Here is a 22,508-nt window from a genome sequence, read left to right as displayed (position 1 = left end):
TCCCAGAGCTGGAGCAGCCAGAAAGCTGCTTTCATTGCCCTTCATTCCTGACATGTGAGGACATATCACAGAGAAGAAGTTGCTGCAGGATCATTTATTTCCCTTAAATACAATCAGAGACCAGAGTGACACAAAGTCTGTGGGTCACACAGCACGAGTGGCAACTTATTTAGGAGATGAAAACTGACATTTCTATGAACACAACATCATCACAAATTGAAATAGGAAAACAAATGTAAAGCAGGAAAGACAGGCATGGCCTGTCATGACCTACACTGGAAACCCTTTCCAGGGTAAAGCAAGCAGCGTATACCTGCTGAAACACATCTGGTCACCAGCTTCCTCACAGCATCCTTGAGCTCCTGGTTCCTCAGGCTGTAGATGAGGGGGTTCACTGCTGGAGGCACCACCGAGTACAGCACTGATACCACCAGATCCAGGGTTGGGGAGGAGACGGAGGGGGGCTTCAAGTAGGCAAAGACAGCAGTGTTGACAAAGAGGGAAAGCACGGCCAGGTGAGGGAGGCACGTGGAAAAGGCTTTGTGGCGTCCCTGCTCAGAGGGCATCCTCAGCACGGCCCTGAAGATCTGCACATAGGACCCCACAATGAAAACAAAACAGCCAACAGTAATCAGGACACCAATCACAAGAAGCCCAACTTCCCTGAGGTAGGAGTGTGAGCAGGAGAGCTTGAGGATCTGGGGGATTTCACAGAAGAACTGCTCCACAGCATTGCCTCGGCACAGGGGCAGTGAAAATGTATTGGCTGTGTGCAGCAGAGCACTGAGAAACCCAGTGCCCCAGGCAGTTGCTGCCATGTGGACACAAGCTCTGCTGCCCAGGAGGGTCCCATAGTGCAGGGGCTTGCAGATGGCCACGTAGCGGTCGTAGGACATGACAGTGAGGAGAAAATACTCTGCTGAGATGAAAAAGACAACGAAAAAGAGCTGTGCAACACAACCTGTGTAGGAGATGGCCCTGGTGCCCCAGAGGGAATTGGCCATGGATTTGGGGACAGTGGTGGAGATGCAGCCCAGGTCCAGCAGGGAGAGGTTGAGGAGGAAGAAGTACATGGGGGTGTGGAGGCGCTGGTCACAGGCTGTGCTGGTGATGATGAGGCTGTTGCCCAGGAGCGCAGCCAGGGAGATGCCCAGGAAGAGCCAGAAGTGGCAGAGCTGCAGGTCCCGCGTGTGTGCGAATGGCAGGAGAAGGAACTGGGTGATGGAGCTGCCGTTGGACATCTGCTGCCTCTGGGCATGGGGCAGTGTCAGAGGAGAAAAAGGCAGTGACAGGTCAGGACAGGAGGGATGTCAGATACAGAAGTTCAGTTTACACATTCACAACTGAGCACATTTTAGCAGGAGAGGAGAGGTTTAGCGTCGTCACCAGTCATGTCATTACACTGCTGAGGCTTCTTCCTAGGTACAATCAGAAGAGCATTGCATCAGGCAAAAAGTCTCAGTTCTTTGCAGAACCAAGAGAGCTGCAGTTTCCATCAGTCCTCTCCCAGTTGCCCTGTGCTCAAACTTGCACTGCCTGTAAGGTGCTTTCACACACAAATTGATCTTAAGAACTCCCACAAACATCTGTCCTGTGCTGAGACCAGGGGAGAACGGTTTCAAAGGACAGTCCACAGAGCTCTCACGCTGAGAAGCAAAGGGCTGTGTGCAGCAGAGCACAGCCAGCAGCCACCTCCAGTGGCAGACCCCAAGAGAGCTGCCTGAACGCACCCTCCCCAGGGCTGGGCTGCACTTTCCCCCCACTCCCTGCCCATGTCTCTGCTGCCTGGAGCTGTCCCTGCCAGGTGCTGCTTCCCTGTGTCCGCCTCTGCTCCCTCTCAGTGCTCCCAGAGCCCATGCCATGGGCTGTGTGCTCAGCTCTGCCCTGCACACCCCTGCCTGTGCAGGGGCTCGGGAGCAGCTCACACAAGCCCTCACAAGACTCTCGGTGCCTCCCTCAAAGCAGAGAAGAAAATTCCCAGCTCCCACTGCCCAACCTGCCCACCAAGAGGGAAAAACATCAAAGCTCAGCATCCTTCCCTATCAGGTAAATGATGCCTCAGTGTCTTTCAGAAGGACCCTCTGAAGAAGTGCTCAGAGTGACGGCAGATTGGAGCAGCGTCACTCACCCAGCACTTCCCTTCCCTGCCATGGGTTTCTCCTTTCCCCTCAGCTCCCCCCGAGCTCCATGGGAAGCTCCCGGGCAGGCCGAGTGCTGACCCTGGCAGGCAGCAGAGTCCCTGCCCCTGCACACAGCCTTTGGGCTGCAGGGACCCTGCTGCAAGGGCAGCACTGGGCACCCCTGGCTGCACACCCACATTCACACCCTGCAGCCAGCCCCGGGACAAGGGACCTGCCTTGTCCTGTCCCTGCATGGTGCAGGGGAAGCCCTGCTCTGCAGCACATCCTCCTCCTTATCTACAGAGAGAAACTGCAGCTGCATTGCCCTGCACCCAGTGCCTTACCACAAACAGGGCTGGGAAGGTTTCTCCTTCAGAAGGTTCCTCCTCCTCCTCCTCAGCATCCTCCACTGCCAAGTGCCTTTAAGCTCCCTGTGTCTCGCAGGTCTCCCCTCGGTCCCAGTTCAGCAGCAGAGGCCCAGCCCAAGGTGGCTCTGCCTCTGCCCCACTGTGCTCCTTCCAGGGCTCCCTGGGGCTCCAGGGAAACACCATGGGAAACAGCCTGAAGCAAGCACTGATCTTCCCTCCCTCAGCTGGGAGACACACTGCCTTCCTGCAGTGCCATTTCTCTGATGATACAAAGATTTAAGGATAAAAATCTTTGTTTCTTACAATCAATCAATTAATTTGAAAATGGCCCTTTGAGAACATCAAATCCAACCAAATCTATCCCTGGGAAGTCCACACACTGAGCATGAGAACATTTCTGGTAGGATACCCTGGTTGGATGGTCAGCAACAGCAACTGGGGCTTTAAAGTTGAATTTTACATCCTACCTTAATTTCACTAATTTATATCCTATTCTGTTTGTTGTTAAACATTCTGCTATACATTAGAGCATAGAAATCAGCTGGACAAGTTATGTTGAGGCAGAAACCTGTCCATGTATATAATTGTACTTAAACCCATTTAGGAAATTCTTAACAACTGAGTAAAGCAACCAAACATCACCCTCAATTTGTACCTGGAATTCAGTACTACTCTGTTGGCACAGCAGCAAGAGGTGAGCACAGCACTCTGAGAAAGATGGATTGACTTTAGTTACGGGGTGGAATGCGTCTCGATCTGTGCACAGCCATCTAGCTCCATCTCAGTGTGTTGTCTTAGGTTGGATATTTAATTGCAGGTGCGTGTATATTAGCTTCAGTGATCAAGTGCTGTTAGAAATCCTGTGATTGAGTTTACAAATGCAAACTGCTGCTAGCTGGCATTTGTGATTCTTTAGGTGAATACCAGGCCTGAGACTAAGATGGAATCCAGCTGCACGCAGACTGCTCTCGGAGAGGGAGCTTAGAAAGCAAAGAGATCCAATCTGAAGCTCGTGACTCAACAAGAGGGTCTCCCTTATTCCTTTCTGTCTGCAGTTTCTATACACATGATTTCAGTTGAATGCTGTATAAATCACTTGAATCCAGTCCTGGATAAATCCTTGCCGAGTCTGACACAATCTCTTTTTGTAGATGGTGGAGTGGGCCCTCGCCACCAAATCCTGAGGAATCCTGCTTTTAGAAATTCACATTAAAATCACTTTTGCTGGTATGTGTGGAAGTGATTCTTTCAGCAATCCTAAACAGTTTCACAAGAGGCATGGGGGATTTCTCTGGGAAACACGTTCCAGTGTCTCACCACCCTCACCGGAAAGAATTTCTTCAGAGAACCGAGTTTCTGTTTCACTGCAGACAAAGGAGGCAGGAGAGAAGGGGTGGGGAGCACGCACCCCAGCCCCGACTCCGCACAGGGCAGCGAGGGGGGGGTGCTGCTCTTCACTACAGCACAGCTGGGCTGAACTGAGTCAGTGCTTACACAGAAACCTGTCCTTGTCCCTGATGAAGCTCTACAGGCCACAGGCTTCTCCACAAGTACCAGCCCATCTGTTTTTCTTGTCATGTCTTGCACAGTGTCACAAGCTGTAGCACAAGGGGAGGCCCTTGCTGCTGTTTCTCCTGGAACACAGGGAAGTAGAAAATGAAATACTTTTTTTAATAGTGAAACCCATTCCAGTGACCACGGAAAATATGGAACAAGATGCTAGAGCCCTACAGGATTTACCAGGAAGAGCTACAATTAGCTAAAAATTCCCTCCTGTGCTGTTTCCTTTCCCAGCCCATGGATACTTTCCTCAGTAACTGGCAAGTGCACATGACACAGCAAGAGATCTGTGTCAAGCAAGGCCAGGCAAGGCAAGGCAATGCAAGACAAAGGAAGGCAAGCCCAGGCCAGGCAAACCCATAAGAGGCCAGGCCAGGCCAGGCAATTCAAGGAAATGCAAGGAAAGGAAAGGCAATGCAAGGAAAGGAAAGGCAATGCTAGGCAAGGCAAGGCATATCCAGGCCAGGCTAGGCCAGGAAAGGGCTGTCAAGTCAAGGCAAGACAAGGCAAGGCAAGGCAAGGGAAGGCAAGGCCAGGAAAGGCAAGGCCAGGAAAGGCCAGGTCAGTCAAGGCCAGGCAAGGCAAGGCAAGAAAAAGCAAGGGAAGGAAACACAAGGCAAGGCAAGGCATGGCAAGGGAAGGAAAGGCATAGCAAGGCATGGCAAGGCAAGGGAAGACAGGGCAAGACAAGTCAAGGCATGGCAAAGGAAGGAATGGCATGGTGAGACGATGCGAGGCAATGGAAGGCAAGGCAAGGCAAAACGTTGCCAGGGAAGGAAAGTCATGGCGAGGTGAGGAGAGGCGAAGCTACGCGAGGGGAGGCAATGCAAGGCAAGGCATGGCAAGGTAAGGGAAGGAAATTCATGGTGAGTCGAGGCGAGGCAAGGCAGGGCAACGGAAATAAAGACATAGTGAGGCGAGGGAAGGGAAGGGAAGGGAAGGGAAGGGAAGGGAAGGGAAGGGAAGGGAAGGGAAGGGAAGGGAAGGGAAGGGAAGGGAAGGGAAGGGAAGGCAAGATGAGGCAAGGCAAGGAAAGGGAAGGCGAGGGGAGGCAAGGCAAGGCAAAGTGAGGTGAGGCAAGGTGAGGCAACGCAATACAAAGCAAGGCAAGATAAGGCAAGGCAAAGCCATGAAAGGCCATAAAAGGCAAGGAGAGGTGAGGTGAGGCAAGGCAAGGGAAGGAAAGAAAAGGCAAGGCAAGGCATGGCAATGGAAGGCAAGGCAAGGGAAGGGAAGGCAAGGAAACCTGCAGATGAATCACTCTATAGGCGGATAGGAAAAGCCTCATGCTCGCAGACCCTTGTTCTTATGGGTGACTTCAACCACCCTGACATCTGTTGGAAGGACGGTACGGCCCGGCACAAGCAATCCAGGAGGTTCCTCCATTGTGTAGAAGACAAATTCCTTCTGCAAGTAATAGAGGAGCCAACAAGGAGAGGTGCCATGCTTGACCTCGTGCTCACCAACAGGGAAGGGCTCATTGAAAATGTGACGCTCCAGGGCAGCCTTGGATGCAGCAATCATGAGATGCTTGAATTTGAGATCTTCAGGACAGTGAGAAGAGCGTGCAGCAAGCTCAATGCCCTGGACTTCAAAAGAGCAGACTTTGGCCTCTTCAGGAACCTGCTTAGGAAGGTTCCATGGGATCCAGCCCTAGAGGGCAGAGGGGCCCAAGACTCTTGGTTGATATTCAAGGATCACCTGCTACAAGCTCAGGAGTGTTGCATCCCAGCCAGAAGGAAGTGCAGCAGGAGGGCCAGGAGACCTCCTTGGATGGATAAGGAGGTGCTGAGGAAAATTCAAATGAAAAAAGAAGCTTATAATAAGTGGAAGCAAGGACAGGTGGCATGGGAAGAGTACAGGGATGTTGTCTGAGAAGCTAGGGACCAGGTTAGGAAAGCTAAGGCTCAGTTAGAATTAAACTTAGCTAGAGGTATTAAAGATAATAGGAAGGGATTCTACAGGTACATAGCAAATAAAAAACAGACTAGGGAGAATGTAGGCCCCCTCAGGAAGCTCTCAGGAGAACTGACTACACAGGATTTGGAGATGGCTGAGGTTCTGAATGACTTCTTTGCTTCAGTCTTCACTGTCAAAGGCTCTGACTGTACCACCCAAGTCTTGGAAGGCAGATGCAGGGACTGTGAGAATGAAGACCATGCGCCCATGGTAGGAGAGGAACTGGTTCGAGACCATCTTAAAAATCTGAAGGTGCACAAGTCCATGGGTCCTGATGTGATCCATCCACGGGTCCTGGAGGAGCTGGGGAATGAAGTTTCGAAGCCACTGGCCATCATATTTGAGAAATCCTGGCAGTCAGGGGAAGTTCCCCATGACTGGAAAAAGGGAAATATAACCCCCATTTTCAAGAAGGGGAAAAATGGATGACCTGGGGAATTACAGACCAGTCAGTCTCACCTCTGTGCCTGGCAAAATCTTGGAGCAAATTCTCCTGGAATGCATGCTAAGGGACATGAATATCAACAAGGTGCTTGGTGACAGCCAGCATGGCTTCACTGAGGGGAAATCCTGCCTGACCAATGTGGTGGCCTTCTATGATGGGGCTACAGAACTGATGGACAGGGGTAGAGCAGTTGATGGCATCTACCTGGACTTGTGTAAAGAGTTCGACACTGTCCCACACAACATCCTTGTCTCTAAATTGGAGAGACATCGATTTGATGGATGGACCACTCGGTGGATAAAGAACTGGCTTTATGGCCACATGCAAAGCGTTGTGGTCAATGGCTCAATGTCCGGCTGGAGACCAGTAACGAGTGGTGTCCCTCAGGGATCGGTGCTGGGACCGGTCTTGTTCAACATCTTTGTCGCTGACATGGACAGTGGGATTTAGTGTGCCCTCAAGAATTTTGCTGATGACACCAAGCTGTGTGGTTCGGTTGATACCCTGGAGGGAAGGAATGCCATCCAGAGGGACCTCGACATGCTTGCGAGGTGGGCTGATAGCAACCTCATGAAGTTTAACCATGCCAAGTGCAAGGTCCTACAGCTGGGTCGGAGCAATCCCAGGCACAGCTACAGGTTGGGCAGAGAAGAGATTCAGAGCAGCCCTGCGGAGAAGGACTTGGGGTGTTGGTAGATGAGAAAATGAACATGAGCCGGCTTCAGTGTGTGCTCACAGACCAGAAACCAACCGTATCCTGGGCTGCATTAAAAGGAGCGTGACCAGCAGGTCGAAGGAGGTGATCCTGCCCCTCTACTCTGCTCTTGTGAGACCTCACCTGGAGCATTGTGTGCAGTTCTGGTGTCCTCAACATAAAAAGGACATGGAACTGTTGGAACAAGTCCAGAGGAGGCCACGAGGATGATCAGGGGACTGGAGCACCTCCTGTATGAAGATAGGCTGAGAAAGCTGGGGCTGTTCAGCCTGGAGAAGAGAAGGCTGCGTGGAGACCTCAGAGCAGCTTCCAGTATCTGAAGGGGGCCTATAGGGATGCTGGGGAGGGACTCTTCATTAGGGACTGTATTGATAGGACAAGGGGTAACGGGGTAAAACTTAAACAGGGGAAGTTTAGATTGGATATAAGGAAGAAATTCTTTCCTGTTAGGGTGGCGAGGCCCTGGAATGGGTTGCTCAGGGAGGTTGTGAATGCTCCATCCCTGGCAGTGTTCAAGGCCAGTATGAATGAAGCCTTGGGGGATACGGTGTAGTGTGAGGTGTCCCTGCCCATGGCAGGGGGGTTGGAACTAGATGATCTTAAAGTCCTTTCCAATCATAACTATTCTGTGATTCTATGATTCTATGAACTTGCCTGATGATTTGGAGTCTTGGCTGAACTTGGCCCAGGTCTCTGTACCCGCCTTACTGCTCTTGCTCAGGTACTGTGGGATGGTCCCTGCACACCATGGTGTTCCCCTCTGGCTCTGTTTAAAGAGATTAAAGAGATAAACCTCTGTAGTACTGGCCAGGTTTCTGCAAATTAGAACCTTTCTCTGGCTGCACCCAACAGCCCTGCCAGTGCTCACTGCTCTGGCAGTCACTCTCCATTCAGACCTTGTCCCTGCATGGGCAAATTAAGAGATAGTCTTCTCAGTGAGGCAAATGAGTAAGCAACTGAACATTCTATTCAATGTTATTCTCTGGTCATTAGTATCTCCTCCATTTCAAAATATATTAGAATTATGGTCTTTAGTAGATGAGCAGCACTTTTGTTTGGAAATGGGTTTCAAGTCTTAGTAAAGACTCTTTAATCTTTCCAGCTTCAATGTTTCTTTGCTTTGAAGATGATGAGGTGCCATCTCTAAGAAATGCTCTTTCTCAGTAACTTCAGAGCAGTTTCTGATCTTGTTCTAGTCTGTCTCCCAGAAGACAAGCCATCTCAAAGGTTGAGGAATTAACAGCTCCAGATGTTTAACTTGTGAAATCACTAAAGAAATTCTTCAGTTACATCTGAAGGGGAGAGGAAACAAGATTGCCATGGGTGATGTGCCCAGTGAGGCTGCTGGCATCGTATCCCAACCATCTAAGATAGAAAGTAATAACCGGTAAAGACAGGAGTCTCTGGTTGATGCAGCCAAACATTGACACCCAACACCCTGTAGAACTGAAAAGAGCTAAAAAGGAGAGTTGGAGAATTTACTTCTCTGAAGCTCTGATTTATAAAGCAAGCCAGGAGGTGAGAAAATCAGTTTTTTCTCAAGATAGAGATGATTCTGTGCAGTACAGTCATGCAGATCCATACATTGAGTCCAAGTCTGTGTGTGTCACTTGTAATACCAGTTTTACACATTTTATTTGTATTCCTCTGCCACACATATATATATTTACACACATACACACATATTACGCATATTGGAGCTGAGGGACAAGGTCAAGAATCTTGCAAGAAAAGTGGGTATTTATCAGTGACAAAAGTGAGAATTGAATAAAGCTGATGAGTGTTTCCTGTGAGGAAAAAGAAGCCTGGGATAATTCAAGGTAACTGACTTCTGTGTAGGAACTGTGAAAGAAGATGTATAAAGTCATGAGGATTAGAGGAAAATCCCATTAGTTTAGACTTTCTTACTTGATGTAGAGTATTCATGTCCTGCATGACACAAGTCTTGTATGTTGCCAGCGGTTGAGCAACCTCCTCACACACTTCAGCAAAGCCCCCTTCACCTCCTTATTCCTCAGGCTGTAGATGAATGGGTTGAGCATTGGGGTGACCACGGTGTAAAAGACAAGAGGCCACCTTATCCAGGCTCCTATGGCTAGAAGAAGGTTGTAGGTACATGAAGAATCCTGTCCCAAAGTACATGGAAACAGCCTTCAAATGGGAGGCACAGGTGTGGAAGGCTCTGGCCCTGCTCTGTGCTGAGCACATCTTCAGCAAGGTGCGGATGATAGAGATGTAGGAGAGCAAAATGACCACACTTGTGCCCATGATGCTGATGGTGACGAAGGCAAAGATGAGCATCTTGCTGCTGTGGGTGTCAGAGCACAGGAACTTTACTACAGGAACTTTGTCACAGAAGAAGTGGTCAATGCGGTTGGGGCCACAGAAGGAACCTCCAAACACGCACCATGTGTAGACAATGGCACTGAGGAAGGCAAATAGGTAGGATGATGCTACCAGCTGCCAGCAGATACGTCTGGAGATGATGGTCACATAAAGCAGGGGCTGGCAGATACCAACGTGCTGACATGGGCATGGACATGGCATGTGGGTGCTTATTTCCAGCTTATTTCCATTTATCTCACCATTTAAGTAAATAGGACTTAAGAAATGTACAACACCCCTTAATTCTGAATCTGATGAGCCCTTGATGTGCCCAAATACTCCTTACCACTGGGTGGTCTCAGCACAGTTCATCATTCTCAGTTATGAATTCTATTGCTTACAATTCCCTTCTTTGAAGGGAAATCTCTTGCGAAGCTGCAGCCTGGGGAGGGATTCCCCCTAATATTCAAAGCTGGAGCTTGAGACCTTGATTCCCACCAGCTTCTTCTCTTTGAAAGGCACAAACAAATGCAATGAATCTTTTGAAACCTTTTTTCTGACGCTTTTTGAGCAAGCAAATATAAAAATACACTTCCTCTTCCTCCCACAGGTAAGAGTGAGGAATTTTATTGGAGCTGAGGGACAAGGTCCAGAATCTTGCAAAAAAAAAAAAAAAAAAAAATTCATCTTTATCAGTGTCCTGGGTTTAGCAGTAGCAGTCATTTTTCTCCTTCGTGGTAGCTTGTGCAGTGCTGTGTTTTGACTTCCAGCCTGGGGAACAGTGCTGGTGATACCAATGTTTTCGGTTGTTGCTAAGTGATGTTTACCGTGACCAAGGACATTGTGAGGCTCATGTTCTGCCAGGGAGGAGGGGAAGCTGTGAGGATGCAGAGACGGGGTGCCTGACCCAGGCTAGCCAAGGAGGTGTTCCGTACCACAGCACGTCATGCTCGGGGTGGGGGGTAACTGGGAGTTACCCGGAAGGACACAGGCTTCCGAGTGGGACTCATTTCTTGGCCCGTGGTATTGTATTCTCTTCCCTTGTTATTTTCTCTTATCATTGTTGTCGTTGGTGGTAGCGGTGGTGATTTGTGTTGTACATTGATTGCTGGACTGCTCTTATCTCCCCATGGGAGTTGCACTCTTTCAATCCTCCTCCCCATCCCTCCAGGAGCAGGGAAGGGGAGAGCCCTGGGGTGGGGTGGGGCCTCGCTTGCTCTCAGCCCAGCACCACTCACTGGGAGTGAGTGAACAAGCTGTCTGGCTAGGGTATAAACCACGACAATCAGTGACAAAAGTTATAACTGAATAAAGCTGATTGGTGTTTCCTGTGAGGAAAAGAGGCCTGGGATAATTCTGGGCAGTTTCTTCATATAGGCTGGTGACTGCAAAGTAAATTGGAGTTTGAGGTTCCTTCTCCTCTTGATTTCTTCCAGGGAAGATGTGAAGGCTGGGTCCATTTCTCATGCAATACTGTCACTGACTTTTGTTCAGGAACTGTGGTAGAACCTACATAAAATCAGGAGGGTTAGTGGAATATCCCAATGTTTTAGTGTCTTATAGGCTTTCTCACTTGACATGAAATCTTCATGTCCTGGATGATACAACTCTTTTGTGTTGTAAGTGGCTGAAAAGCCTTCTCCCTCACTCCACCAGAGCCCCCTTCACCTCCTTGTTCCTCAGGCTGTAGATAAATGGGTTGAGCATGGGGGTGACTACGGCATAGAAGATGGAGGCCACCTTATTCAGGCTCCTGTGGAATCCTTTGATGGTGACCAAAGCTTGTTCATGTGCCTTCCTAGTGATGGCTGAACCTGACCCCGCTTCAGGGATTGACTTGATCTGTGTTGGCTTGGTTTGGCTTAGTCTTGGACCTCCTCATAATCCCCAACTCGCTTGATGCTCTGGAATCTTGGCTGAACTTGACCTGGCTCTCTGTTTCTGCTCTGCTTCTCTTGCTCAGGTACTGTGGGATGGTCCCTGCACACAATGGTGTTCTTCTTCAGTTCGGTTTAGATAGATTAAGGAGACAAACCCATGTGGCACTCCCCGTGTTCCTGCAGAATAGAACCCATTACCCTCTGCCCCCAACAGCCCAACCAGTGCTCACTGCTCTGCCAGTCCCTCTCCATCCAGACCATATCCCTGCATGGGCAAATTAGGAGATAGTCCAATCAGTGAGGGAAATTAGAGTAAGAAATTGAATATTACATTCAAGTGTTATTTTCTGATCCTTTGCGCAATCTCCTTTACCAAGTATAATATTAGGTTTTTAGTGTTCGTTTGATTGGCAACGCTTTGTTTTGGAAGTGGCTTTGGCATGATGTTTATCTGCTGATTTTGTCCCAGAAGACTTCAGGGCTTCATTTGACACCAAGGACTTTTGTTTCCCCACCTTATTTCTTCTCCTTACAGACTTGGTTTGCAATGATTTGCAAGTCTTGCTTTGTTTCTACAACTGGCTTGTGCTACAATACTGCAGACAATCTGATGTATCTGCTGTATGTAATTATGTATCATTTTTTCCCCTTCCTGTTTGTCCTTTAAGCTATATACTGCATATATTTGACAAACTAGAAGGGAGAAAACAAGGCGTGGTGAAGGTTTTTAAGGAAGCCCTCCAATTTCAAAGGCCTCTGATCTTCCTAGCTGTTCAGCATTTAATTGCATTGATCCAGGCTCTTTCACTGACCACAAGTAGAAGACACTTTTGTCCTGGATCTAAGTCACCATCAATAGGCTTAATTTGTAAGTGACATAGACAATTTAGTTCTCCCTGGTGTGCTTTAGCATGAGCTGACCATGGACATAGGATGTGGGTGCTTATTTCCAGCTTATTTCCATTTATCTCACCATTTAAGTAAACAGGACATAAGATGAATGCAAAACACCCCTTAAAATGAATGGGATGAGTCTTTGATGTGCCCAAATACTCCTTACCACTGGGTGGTCTCAGCACAGTTCATCATTCTCAGTTATGAATTCCATTGCTTACAATTCCCTTCTTTGAAGTGAAATCTCTTGTGAAGCTGAAGCCTGGGGAGGGATTCCCCCTGATATTCAAAGCTGAAGCCTGGGGAGGGATTCCCCCTGATATTCAAAGCTGGAGCTTGAGACTTTGATTCCCACCAGCTTCTTCTCTTTGAATGGCACAAACAAATGCAATGAATCTTTTGAAACCTTTTCTCTGACTCTTTTACAGCAAACAAATGTAAAACTACACTTCCTCTTCCCTCCCAACCCAGCAGCTTTAATAAAGAACTCACAGGTAAGAGGGAGGAAATTTCTAACAGCTGAGGAACAAGGTCCAGAATCTTGCAAGAAAAAGACATCTTTACCAGTGACAGAAGTTATGACTGAGTAAAGCTGATTGGTGTTTCCTGTGAGGAAAAGAGGCCTGGGATAATTCAGGGCAATTTCTTCATATAGGCTGGTGACTGCGAAGTGAAATGAAGTTTGAGGTTCCTCTCCTCTTGGTTTACTTCCAAGAAAGAAAGAAGTGATTTGTGGGGTTCATTTCTCATTAAATACTGTAATTGACTTTTGTGCATGTACCGTGGAAGAAACTACATAAAATCATGAGGATTAGAGGAAAATACCAATGTTTCAGTGCCCCATAGGCTTTCTCAAATCACATGAAATCTTCATGTCCGGGATGATACAACTCTTCTATGTTGCCAGCCATTGAAAAGCCTTCCCCCACACTTCACCAGAGCCCCCTTCACCTCCTTGTTCCTCAGGCTGTAGATGAATGGGTTGAGCATGGGGGTGACCACGGCGTAGAAGATGGAGGCCACCTTATCCAGGCTTCTGTGGCTAGAATAAGGTTGTAGGTACATGAAGAATGCTGACCCAAAGTATATGGACACAGCCGTCAAATGGGAGGCACAGGTGTGGAAGGCTTTGACCCTGCTCTGCGCTGAGCACATCCTCAGCATGGTGCAGAGGATAGAGATGTAGGAGAGCAAAATGACCACACTTGTGCCCACCACATTGATGGTGACGAAGGCAAAGATGACCCTCTCACTGTTGTGCATGTCGGAGCACACGAGCTTTAGCACAGGGACGACGTCGCAGAAGAAGTGGTCAATGCGGTTGGGACCACAGAAGGAACCTCCAAACGTGCACCATGTGAAGATGATGGCACTGGGGAAGGCAAATAGGTAGGATGATGCTACCAGCTGCCAGCAGACACAGCTGGAGATGATGGTCACATAAAGCAGGGGCTGGCAGATAGCAACGTGCCGATCATAGGCCATCATGGCCAGGAGGTGACACTCACTAATAGCAAAGAAAGCGAACATGAGGAACTGCATCATGCAGCCAAGAAAAGAAATGGTTTTGTCCTCTGATAACAGGTCTGCCAGCATCCTGGGGGAGATGACTGTGGAATAGCAGATGTCAGTGAAGGCAAAATGGGTGAGGAAGAAGTACATGGGGTGTGGAGGCTGGGAGACACCCGAACCAAGATGATAATGCCAAAGTTCCCCACCAGAGTGACAATGTAAATCAACAGAAACAACACAAACAGAGGGGTCTGCGCAAGAGGGCTGTCTGTAATTCCCAACAGCATGAATTCAGTCTGGGTGTGATTTCCTTCCATGACCTGGTGCTACCTGCTGAGGCAAAAGGAAGAGAAACATAACAGTTTTTAGAAGTGGAGATTCATTTTTGGACCATATTTGACTCCAATCAATCACATTTTTAAGTGCCACATTTTGGTTGAATTCATATATTATGCTATCTTTTTAACCAAAATCATATGGTTTTTTGGTCTTCACTTAGTGTATTTATAAAGGAACAGGAAGCACACTGAAGCAACAAATGACATTTTTGGTTTTCTATACTGGAACACTTAAAATGATGGATTTATTTAGGCACTTTTAGACCATATTGTAATTCAAACAATGACCGGTTTAACTGCTACATTACTGTATATTCCACTCTATTTTCTAACCCAAATTATATATATTTTATGTTATACAGTTGAGGTATCTTGAACTGGGACCGCATTCTAGGAACAAACAGTATTTTCAATGTTAGGAGTCATAAAACTATGGATTTATTCAAGCGCGTGTGTTTTCAGATTAAAGAAAAGAATCAGATCTTTCTTCAGTTTCACTTTTAAGTTTTTAGAGTTAATTTGGTCAGAAGACAACTGAAAACCTCATAGTAGCGCATGTAAACCAGGGGGATAGAAAGTCCCAGTCCCAGTGAAATCCAGCTTACGCGTGAATGAACTGCACGCATTTTCCCTTGCCTTTTAGATATCATTCCAGTCACCAAATCACATTTATCAAACTATTTGACTTTATTCATAACAGATAAAATTCACTTGATTTATACCTCTCTGAGCTCCAGCACAATGAAGCATCCTAAACCTATGAGCATTAAGTTGCTTGCATTAAAAAGGAGTGGATGTTACAATGTGCTGATTTGTTACTGACTCTATTAGTCAGTGACTATATTCTGCTGACAATCTGCAATGTTGCATTTCTTTATAACAAAATAAGATTCATCCTCATTTAACTCTTGAATAAATCAGTGCATCTTGCTTTAGCAGCCTCTGTAAAAGAAACACAACCTGCATCAGACATTGCTCCCTCTTATTATAAAAAGAACCCACATTGATAAGGCTGTTTTCTGACACAGCTTTCCCAAAGAGGCCCTGAGGACATGAAGAAGAAACACGACTGCTTCAATGAAGGTGAGGCTCTGCTTTGTGTTGATGTTACCTCCTGTGACTTCCTTCTGCCACTGAGTGATGGGAGCCATGGGTTAATCCCCAAAGCAGCAGAGAACATCTACGTGCCGGCATTAGCTCTGTTAAGCACCCGATGTGAAGAGAGGTGAACTCCTTCAGACTCCAAGAGCCCAGCTTGTGGTGCTGAGGCTGTAAATACAGTTGCATGCGCTCTCCTGGGAGGAAGCCTTCAGGGCTGCTCGTGACTTACCTGAGGAAAACAAAGAGAAGCAAAAAGCAAAGGGTGTGAAATCACCTCTGAAAGGCATTGTGGTACTTGGGCATCTGAGAGTCATGGAGTGGATGACCCAAGCCAGAGCACAGCTACACAGCAGCAGTGCTGAGCAGCTCATAGGATGCTTCTGGCATACTTGTGGACTATGCAAAGGTTTTGGTCTCACCTTGGCAACAGAATGAGGAGGGATTTAGAGACATTCCTGATCTTGCAGAGGGTCCCTAAATACAACACGAAGTACAAGTGACTCCTTCTCTGGAGCTGCTGCTGTCCCTCTGTGCACACTTGCGTGCCCAATTTCAATAGGATATGCTCTATTTGTCTGTATTGTTGCCTTTCTAGTTCCCCTCAGCAATGACAAGGTGCAGGTTCTGTCTTTGAATGATTTCCTTGGAGAAAGGAACAAGAGGTAGGCACGATAATAGCTCAGCCTGAAAGAGGCGGGGTCTTCAACAGGAAACCAGAAGTGGCCATCTCAGGTACTGTTTTGGGGGATGGTGGTGGAACTAGTTTTAAACTTCTCTCAAATGTCTGTGTTTGAGACACATGGTTATGTTATAAATCCTTTCTAAATGGAAGTTTTACTTCCTGACCTTAATCTGGCAGGAAATCAGTTGCTTGAAAGTATTTGCGGTTTGCTTAAGATGTAAGTTGAATGATAGAAATTAAAGGGAAAAGCACATTTTTAACAAGTCACCAGTGAAGCTGGAAGATACTGGAGAAGCAAAGATAAATGCATATGCCCTTCTCTCTCTTCTAGGTGTTTATTCTTATGATTTGAGAGCAGTTATTGAGATGGAGTTTAGCCCCAAAGTAGCCACTAACCTTGTTATTAATCTGTTGTTTTTAATGAAAACCAACATATTGCTTTTATTTCTGAGCACTTAGACTAAGGAGCAACAAATGCAGACTCTGAGCTACCTGGGGTAATGAAAAGAGTCTCTGGGACATCTTCAACCTGAAAAGCAGCATGAAAGTTAATATTCCTTTACTTTGTGCATTATCACAACAGTCAACCTGAGCTGCTCTTCCCTTAATGTGGGGAAAACTGCAGGCAGATGGAAACATAGTGAAGACCACGGTGATGTCCAAGGGAAAACTTGTTTTGTTGGCTTCAGACTTCCTTTGAAATCGGTGTGTGAAGATAGAAGATACATTCAAAGCTTGGTCTAAGAGCCTGAGTGGTAGATGTAGTCAGTGACTCCCTGCATGGGCAGGTGGTTGTGGACCATCTAAGCATCCTGCCAAGGTGCCTGGCTGTGTTTCATTAGGGAATGTCTTCATTATCTACAGAGTACAGGATTAAACCCCACTAATAGTTAAGCAAGGGATTAAGCCATCATAACCAAGCCCACGGAAACCACCCTGCTGCCTGGGAACTGGGAGCCTCTTGGACACTGATGGCCTGGGAAAACTGAACTACGGTGACAGAGTTTGTTTTCAAGGGGTTCACAGATTGCCTCGACTTCCAGGTTACCTTTTTGTGCTTTTCCTGCTCATCTATGTCACCACCGTGATAGGAAACCTTGGCATCATTGCTGCAGTCTGGCTCGATTCCCAGCTTTACAGCCCCATGTACTTCTTCCTCAGCCACTTGTCCTTCTTGGATCTGTGCTACTCCTCTGTGGTGATACCCAAAATGCTGCTGAACCTCTTGTCTGAAAGGAAGAGTATTTCTTTTGCTGGCTGCTTCCTACAGCTCTATTTCTATGCTGCTTTTGCAATCACAGAGTGCTACCTCCTGGCTGGGATGGCATATGACAGCTATGTTGCCATCTGCAACCACTTGCGTTAACCCATCCTCATGTCCAAGAACGTCTGTGTTTCCATCTTATGTGGGTCCTATGCAGTTGGGCTTTTTAATTCAGCTGTCTTCAAAGGCTTTGCATTGAGGGTGTCCTTCTGTGGCCCCAATGTCATTGACCACTACTTCTGCGATGGGCCACCACTCTCAAAGTTGGCTTGCTCTGATACTTCCCTCAACCAAGTGTTGCTGTTTGCTTTTGGGGGCTTCAACGAGATCACCACAATATCAGTCATCCTCATCTCCTATGACCACATCCTCTTCACCGTCATGAGGACAGGCTCTGTGCTGGGCAAAGCTTTTGGTACCTGTGCATCCCACCTAGTGGCTGTCACCATCTTCTATGGGACCCTTATCTTCATGTACCTATGGCCCAGCTCCAGCTACAACGTGGGCAGGGACAAAATAGTTTCTGTCTTTTACACCACGGTGACCCCAATGTTGAACCCTTTCATCTACAGTCTGAGGAACAAGGAGACAAAGAGTGCTCTGAAGAGAACAGTGGGGAGAATGATTATTTCCCTGCCAAAGTCGTAAATGGTTTGACACTTAGTGATGGGAGTGGGGTTGGTGTTTTTGAGTCTTTTTGAGGTTGGAGAGAAGCTGTGATGATACTTCTATATATTATTGTCCATTTTGTAGACCAGCTTTATCGATGTGGGAGTAATTTGCTATACATTTGCCTCTTGATTGTGTATTTCATAACAGGAGAAACCCATACTCACTGAAGAGCCACCAAAGGTTGATTTGTGATGAAACATGCTAAAATGTCCAACTTGTTCCTGAATACTTGAAGGCAAGAATGTGTTGGATTTTCCTATGTACCTGCCATTGCTTAAGCAACCCCAAATCGCTTCTTTCTTGAAGGGAAATATGATGACAAGGCTCGGTCCTGTTAAAATAACCCATTTATGAGATTTCTGCTGAGGACTTGGACTATTTTCTCAGCTGTCTTTTCAAGAGCCCACTTGTGGTCTCTTACAGCTGGGACATCATTCACCAGTATGGTGGACGCTCTACCAAGTGCTGTACCTCTTCCAGCCATGAGATGTGATCTATGGACTTAAGGTGAATTTCAGTGCTTCCAGGTAATCCCCATGACAGATGGGAGCATGCAGAAGAACACACAGAGCAGACCAAGGAGGCTTGGAGGAGAGAGGAGGAAGAAAAGTTTCCTAAAGCTGCAGGAAACAGGGAAGCTGGAGAGGAGCTTCTCGGAATTTTCTTCCCTGATCAACGACCCATCAAAGAATGTTCAAAGGTATTTGAAGATTTCCCTGCTGCGCTTTAATCCTTCAAAGTGCTTTTTATAGTGAAGAAATACTTCAAATGATTTTGTTAATATACAGAGCAAAGGATTGAACAATGATGGTTCCTAAATGTACTGTTGAGTGGAATTGTTCAATACGTATATTCAAACTTAATGTACAGTAAAGCCATGCTGCGTTTGTTGCAATAAAACACATTTCTATTTTTATTCTTTTTTTTTTCTCTAAGCATGTAGTTCTCTGTATCCACAAGACCATTAGTTGTGGGATTTCACTGCCCAAAAATGGAGTTTAATAAGTAGACATTATATCTGATCTGAGTCTCCCTCCTTAGAAGGAACACAAATGGCTCAAGTGAATGATGGTGCATAAAGATATAATAAAGATATATAAAGATATCAGCTGCATATAGAACGTATACCATGATTCTGATATATTTAACTTCAGGACACCTGAATTTCAGGTGGCGGAGGCCCACCCAGCCTATGAGTCATGGCACCTCCTTATGTCAGATTTCAGTTCTGTATAACTTCAATGTGCTTTTTATTTGAAACTCCCCCTTTCCATTACCACCTTCATTATAAGAGGAAAATTAATAGGCTCAAAACATCCTTAGACACAACAGAGCTGATACAAGATGAGGAATTTAGTGATAAAAACTTCGAAGGTTTATACCTAAAACCTGATGACTGTCTACCTGCTTTCTACAAGTTGTTTTTCCTCCTTGTCATGCTGTTGTAAGAAGCAAAATAAGTTTATTCCAGCAATAACTGGAATATGTGTTTTTATTCACCTTTTCAGGGAAGGGGAGGGTGTTTTGAGCTGTACCTGAAGGATTGGTGATACAGTGGGAACAAACAGGAATCGCTGGTGAAAGTGTTGGCACAGAAACTCCTCAAATATAAACCCTGCTGTTAAAACATTGCCATTTGTAGAAGCTAAACCCAACCAGGGGTCAACACAGCTGTCTGCATTGCTCTTCTCCATCCATATTTGGGTTTGTTGGTGCAGGTTGTTGCTGGTTGTGCTGGTGACATTGATGCTTTCCTCCAGAAGCTCATGGGTTCCAGTGAGTCCTGCAGCATTTCTCAGCCATTCCTTTGGCCAACTGAATGGCACCACTAGAGTTCACAGACTGGAAGATAACCTGGCACACCTGTAGCTCATGTGTTGGTCTGTATGTCACGCTGATGTGGAGCAGGGTGAGCCCAAACCCATCTCATTTGTCCATTTCTCAGCCAGTCCTCTAGGCTCTCAGTGATACAAATCAGTAGCCCAGTGACAGCCTCCCCAGGGAAGTGGTGGATTCCCTAACATTGGACACTTAAGCTTCAGCTGGAGAAGATGCTGGAACATCTAGCTTAGATCAGGCTTTGCCTAGAAAGGTTGGACCAGATGATCCTTGAGGTCCCTTCCACCCTGGTGTTCTCTGGTTCTGATGGAGAACTTAGTCTGTTCATGGGACCATGTGTGGGTCTTCTCTGGACATGGCAAATCCTCCTTTGGGCTACACAGATTCTATTGATCCATCCAATTCCTCCTGAGGTATCACAGGATGTATGGACACAGGTCTGGCAGGCATGGCTTGTGTCCTTTAGGGTAGCCAGAGGGATGTATGGTAGGTCTTTGATAGTCCTGGACTCCCACGTATGAACAGTTGAGCGACCACCTTCATTTCTCCTGACTGCAATGAGACTTTTGGCAGTTAGCTCATATACCAATGCTTAATGCTGTTGGCAACTGATGGATGAATAAATCTCACTTATGGATCAAATCTGATCCAAATATGACTCTGTTCATGCTGTCGGTCTAAACTCAAAGCATGGTCTTCTAGTATTTAAAGGGAAAACTCAGCTATACTGAAAGAAACAGTGTGAATTGTAACCCCCAGAAATGTTCCAGGCACTGGAAGAATCTGGTGTCTATTGAGTGTGTTGAGCAGAGGCAAACGACACTGAAGTTACCATGAATATACTAACAATTTGCTGCTACACCCCTCCAGAAATGTTATAGAAAGAACTGGATTAACATCATCCCTTTTCAAAAGAAGTTGTAATGGAATGGGTTTGGTCTTGCAATAGAGGTGGAGCAGTGGAATGACTTGGCTCTGTGCAAAAAGGAGTCAAGAATGGGTAGCTGAGATCCTCTGGAAGTACCTGGAGCACAGTAAAAAGGTCTAATGGACCATCAGTCATGTTCTGACAAGTTGCTCCTAGATAGACCCCTGTGTTCCTAACCATCAGTAGCCTTTCAGGCTCATTTAGTGCTTGGAGGCTTGGGTCAGCCTTCATCTTCTATAATCCCAGCTGTCTTCTCCAGGCATCCGTCCAGAGGTAATTACCTAAGCTGCTTGCAGCAGGTGTTTAAGATAATTGACATAGACTGCCCTTTGGCTGCACCTTCTCACCTGCCCCTTGATTCTTCAAAAGGGCTTGTGAAGAACAACTTGTGCTTGCTTGGATCTCTACTTTTCCTGTCCCTGGAGGCTGCTGAATGTTGTAACAGGTTAGAGATCTTTGTGACAACAATTAGAAGAGATTTTCCACCAGCCTGTGTGGGCAAGCTTGGAGCAAATGGCCACAGAGCAGTCCATTCCACTGTAGCTCCCTGGAAATGAATAGTGGGGATCCCTTGATGCACAGGGTGCTAATTGTCAAGTTATCCCATTCCAGTTCAAATAAAGGCATGGTTTCCACTGTCCTTTGTTTTCCAGACTTTTTTCCTTCCTTGACAGATACAAAAGCCCTGAATGGCAAAGCAGAATCACACCTCAGCAGCAGAGTTCATCCTCAAGGGTCTCAGTGACCAAGCGGAGGTGAAGGCAGCCCTTTTTGTGCTGTTGCTGCTCATCTACGCCATCACCCTTCTGGGCAACACAGGGATAACTGTAGCCATCCAAGGTCACCCACAGCTCCACACATCCATGTACTTCTTCCTGGGCAGCCTCTCCATTGTTGACATCTGCTTCACCTCCGTGGTAGCCCCCAGGACTTTGGTCAACTTCCTATTGGAGAAGAAGACCATTTCCTTTGCTGGCTCTATGGGTCAGGCTTTCTTCTACATCGTCTTTGTGACAACTGAGTTTTTCCTGCTGGCTGTCATGGCCTATGACCGGTATGTGGCCATCTGTAACCACTTGCTCTACTCCTCTGTTATGACTCGGAGGTTGTGTGTGGGACTGGTGGTAGGGTGCTACACTGGGGGTGTCCTGAACTCCATCATTCAGATGACCTTCATCATCAGGCTGCCCTTCTGCAGCTCCAATGTCATCAACCACTTCTTCTGTGATGTTCCTCCTCTCCTGGCTCTGTCCTGTGCCAGCACGTACATCAATGAGATGATCCTCTTCTCCTTGGCTGGTGTCATTGAGCTCAGCACCATCTCTGCCATTCTGGTCTCCTACGTCTTCATCTTCTTTGCCATCCTGAGGGTCCGTAATGCTGAGGGCAGGCAAAAAGCCTTTTCCACCTGCATGTCGCACCTGATTGTGGTGACCATGTTGTATGGAACAACCATCTTCATGTATTTACGCCCTAGCTCTAGTTACTCCCTGAACACTGACAAAGTGGTCTCTGTTTTCTACACGGTGGTGATCCCCATGCTCAACCCCCTCATCTACAGCTTGAGGAACAAAGAGATGAAGGATGCTCTGTGGAGAACTGCAGAAAGAATCACAGTCAGGCTTTGAAAACCCTGATCCAGGGATGTGGGTAACATGAGGATTTATCCAAGAGGCTGTGGAGCCTCCACCCATGGCCATGTTCAGAAGCTGCCTGAATGAGGCCAGGAGCAACCTGATGTGACCATGACTAGTCACTGATGTGACTATGACCAGCAGGACATAGTTATGGCTCAGAAAGGACATCTAGGAGGTCTCTGTTCCTATGACTTGCAAATTATACACATAAACACGTATGTATGTGTGTATATATATCAAAACACAATATTAAATGCATCCTAACCTAT

The 22,508-nt window shown here is 46.9% G+C and overlaps 2 protein-coding genes and 2 pseudogenes across 2 annotated transcripts; 2 read left to right on the top strand and 2 right to left on the bottom strand.

Moving 5' to 3' along the window:
* Nucleotides 1-231: 231 nt before the first annotated feature.
* On the bottom strand, nt 232-1,256 carry LOC133282150 (olfactory receptor 14C36-like). Its single transcript, XM_061478225.1, has one exon. The coding sequence runs from the start codon at nt 1,239-1,241 to the stop codon at nt 264-266; it is 978 nt and encodes a 325-aa protein (XP_061334209.1). The 5' UTR covers nt 1,242-1,256; the 3' UTR covers nt 232-263.
* Nucleotides 1,257-13,136: 11,880 nt separating this feature from the next.
* On the bottom strand, nt 13,137-14,095 carry LOC133282336 (olfactory receptor 5AP2-like; annotated as a pseudogene).
* A 1,073-nt stretch (nt 14,096-15,168) lies between these two features.
* Nucleotides 15,169-17,811, top strand: LOC133282335 (olfactory receptor 5AP2-like; annotated as a pseudogene).
* Nucleotides 17,812-21,291: 3,480 nt separating this feature from the next.
* On the top strand, nt 21,292-22,230 carry LOC133282166 (olfactory receptor 5J3-like). The gene has a single exon (XM_061478241.1). It carries the CDS (start codon nt 21,292-21,294, stop codon nt 22,228-22,230), a length of 939 nt encoding a protein of 312 aa, XP_061334225.1.
* Nucleotides 22,231-22,508: the final 278 nt, after the last annotated feature.

The sequence above is a fragment of the Pezoporus flaviventris genome, unplaced genomic scaffold (assembly GCF_033815535.1).
Source record: "Pezoporus flaviventris isolate CSIRO_AGI_PZ_B2104156 unplaced genomic scaffold, CSIRO_AGI_Pfla_v1 ptg000116l, whole genome shotgun sequence".
NCBI lineage: Eukaryota > Metazoa > Chordata > Aves > Psittaciformes > Psittacidae > Pezoporus > Pezoporus flaviventris.
The sequence above is the reverse complement of the archived record's forward strand: the minus strand, read 5'-3'. Positions and strand labels throughout refer to the sequence as shown.

Excerpts from the sequence above, each read along its gene's own strand:
- LOC133282150 (XM_061478225.1), bottom strand. The coding sequence starts at position 1,241 with ATGTCCAACGGCAGCTCCATCACCCAGTTCCTTCTCCTGCCATTCGCA.
- LOC133282166 (XM_061478241.1), top strand. The coding sequence starts at position 21,292 with ATGGCAAAGCAGAATCACACCTCAGCAGCAGAGTTCATCCTCAAGGGT.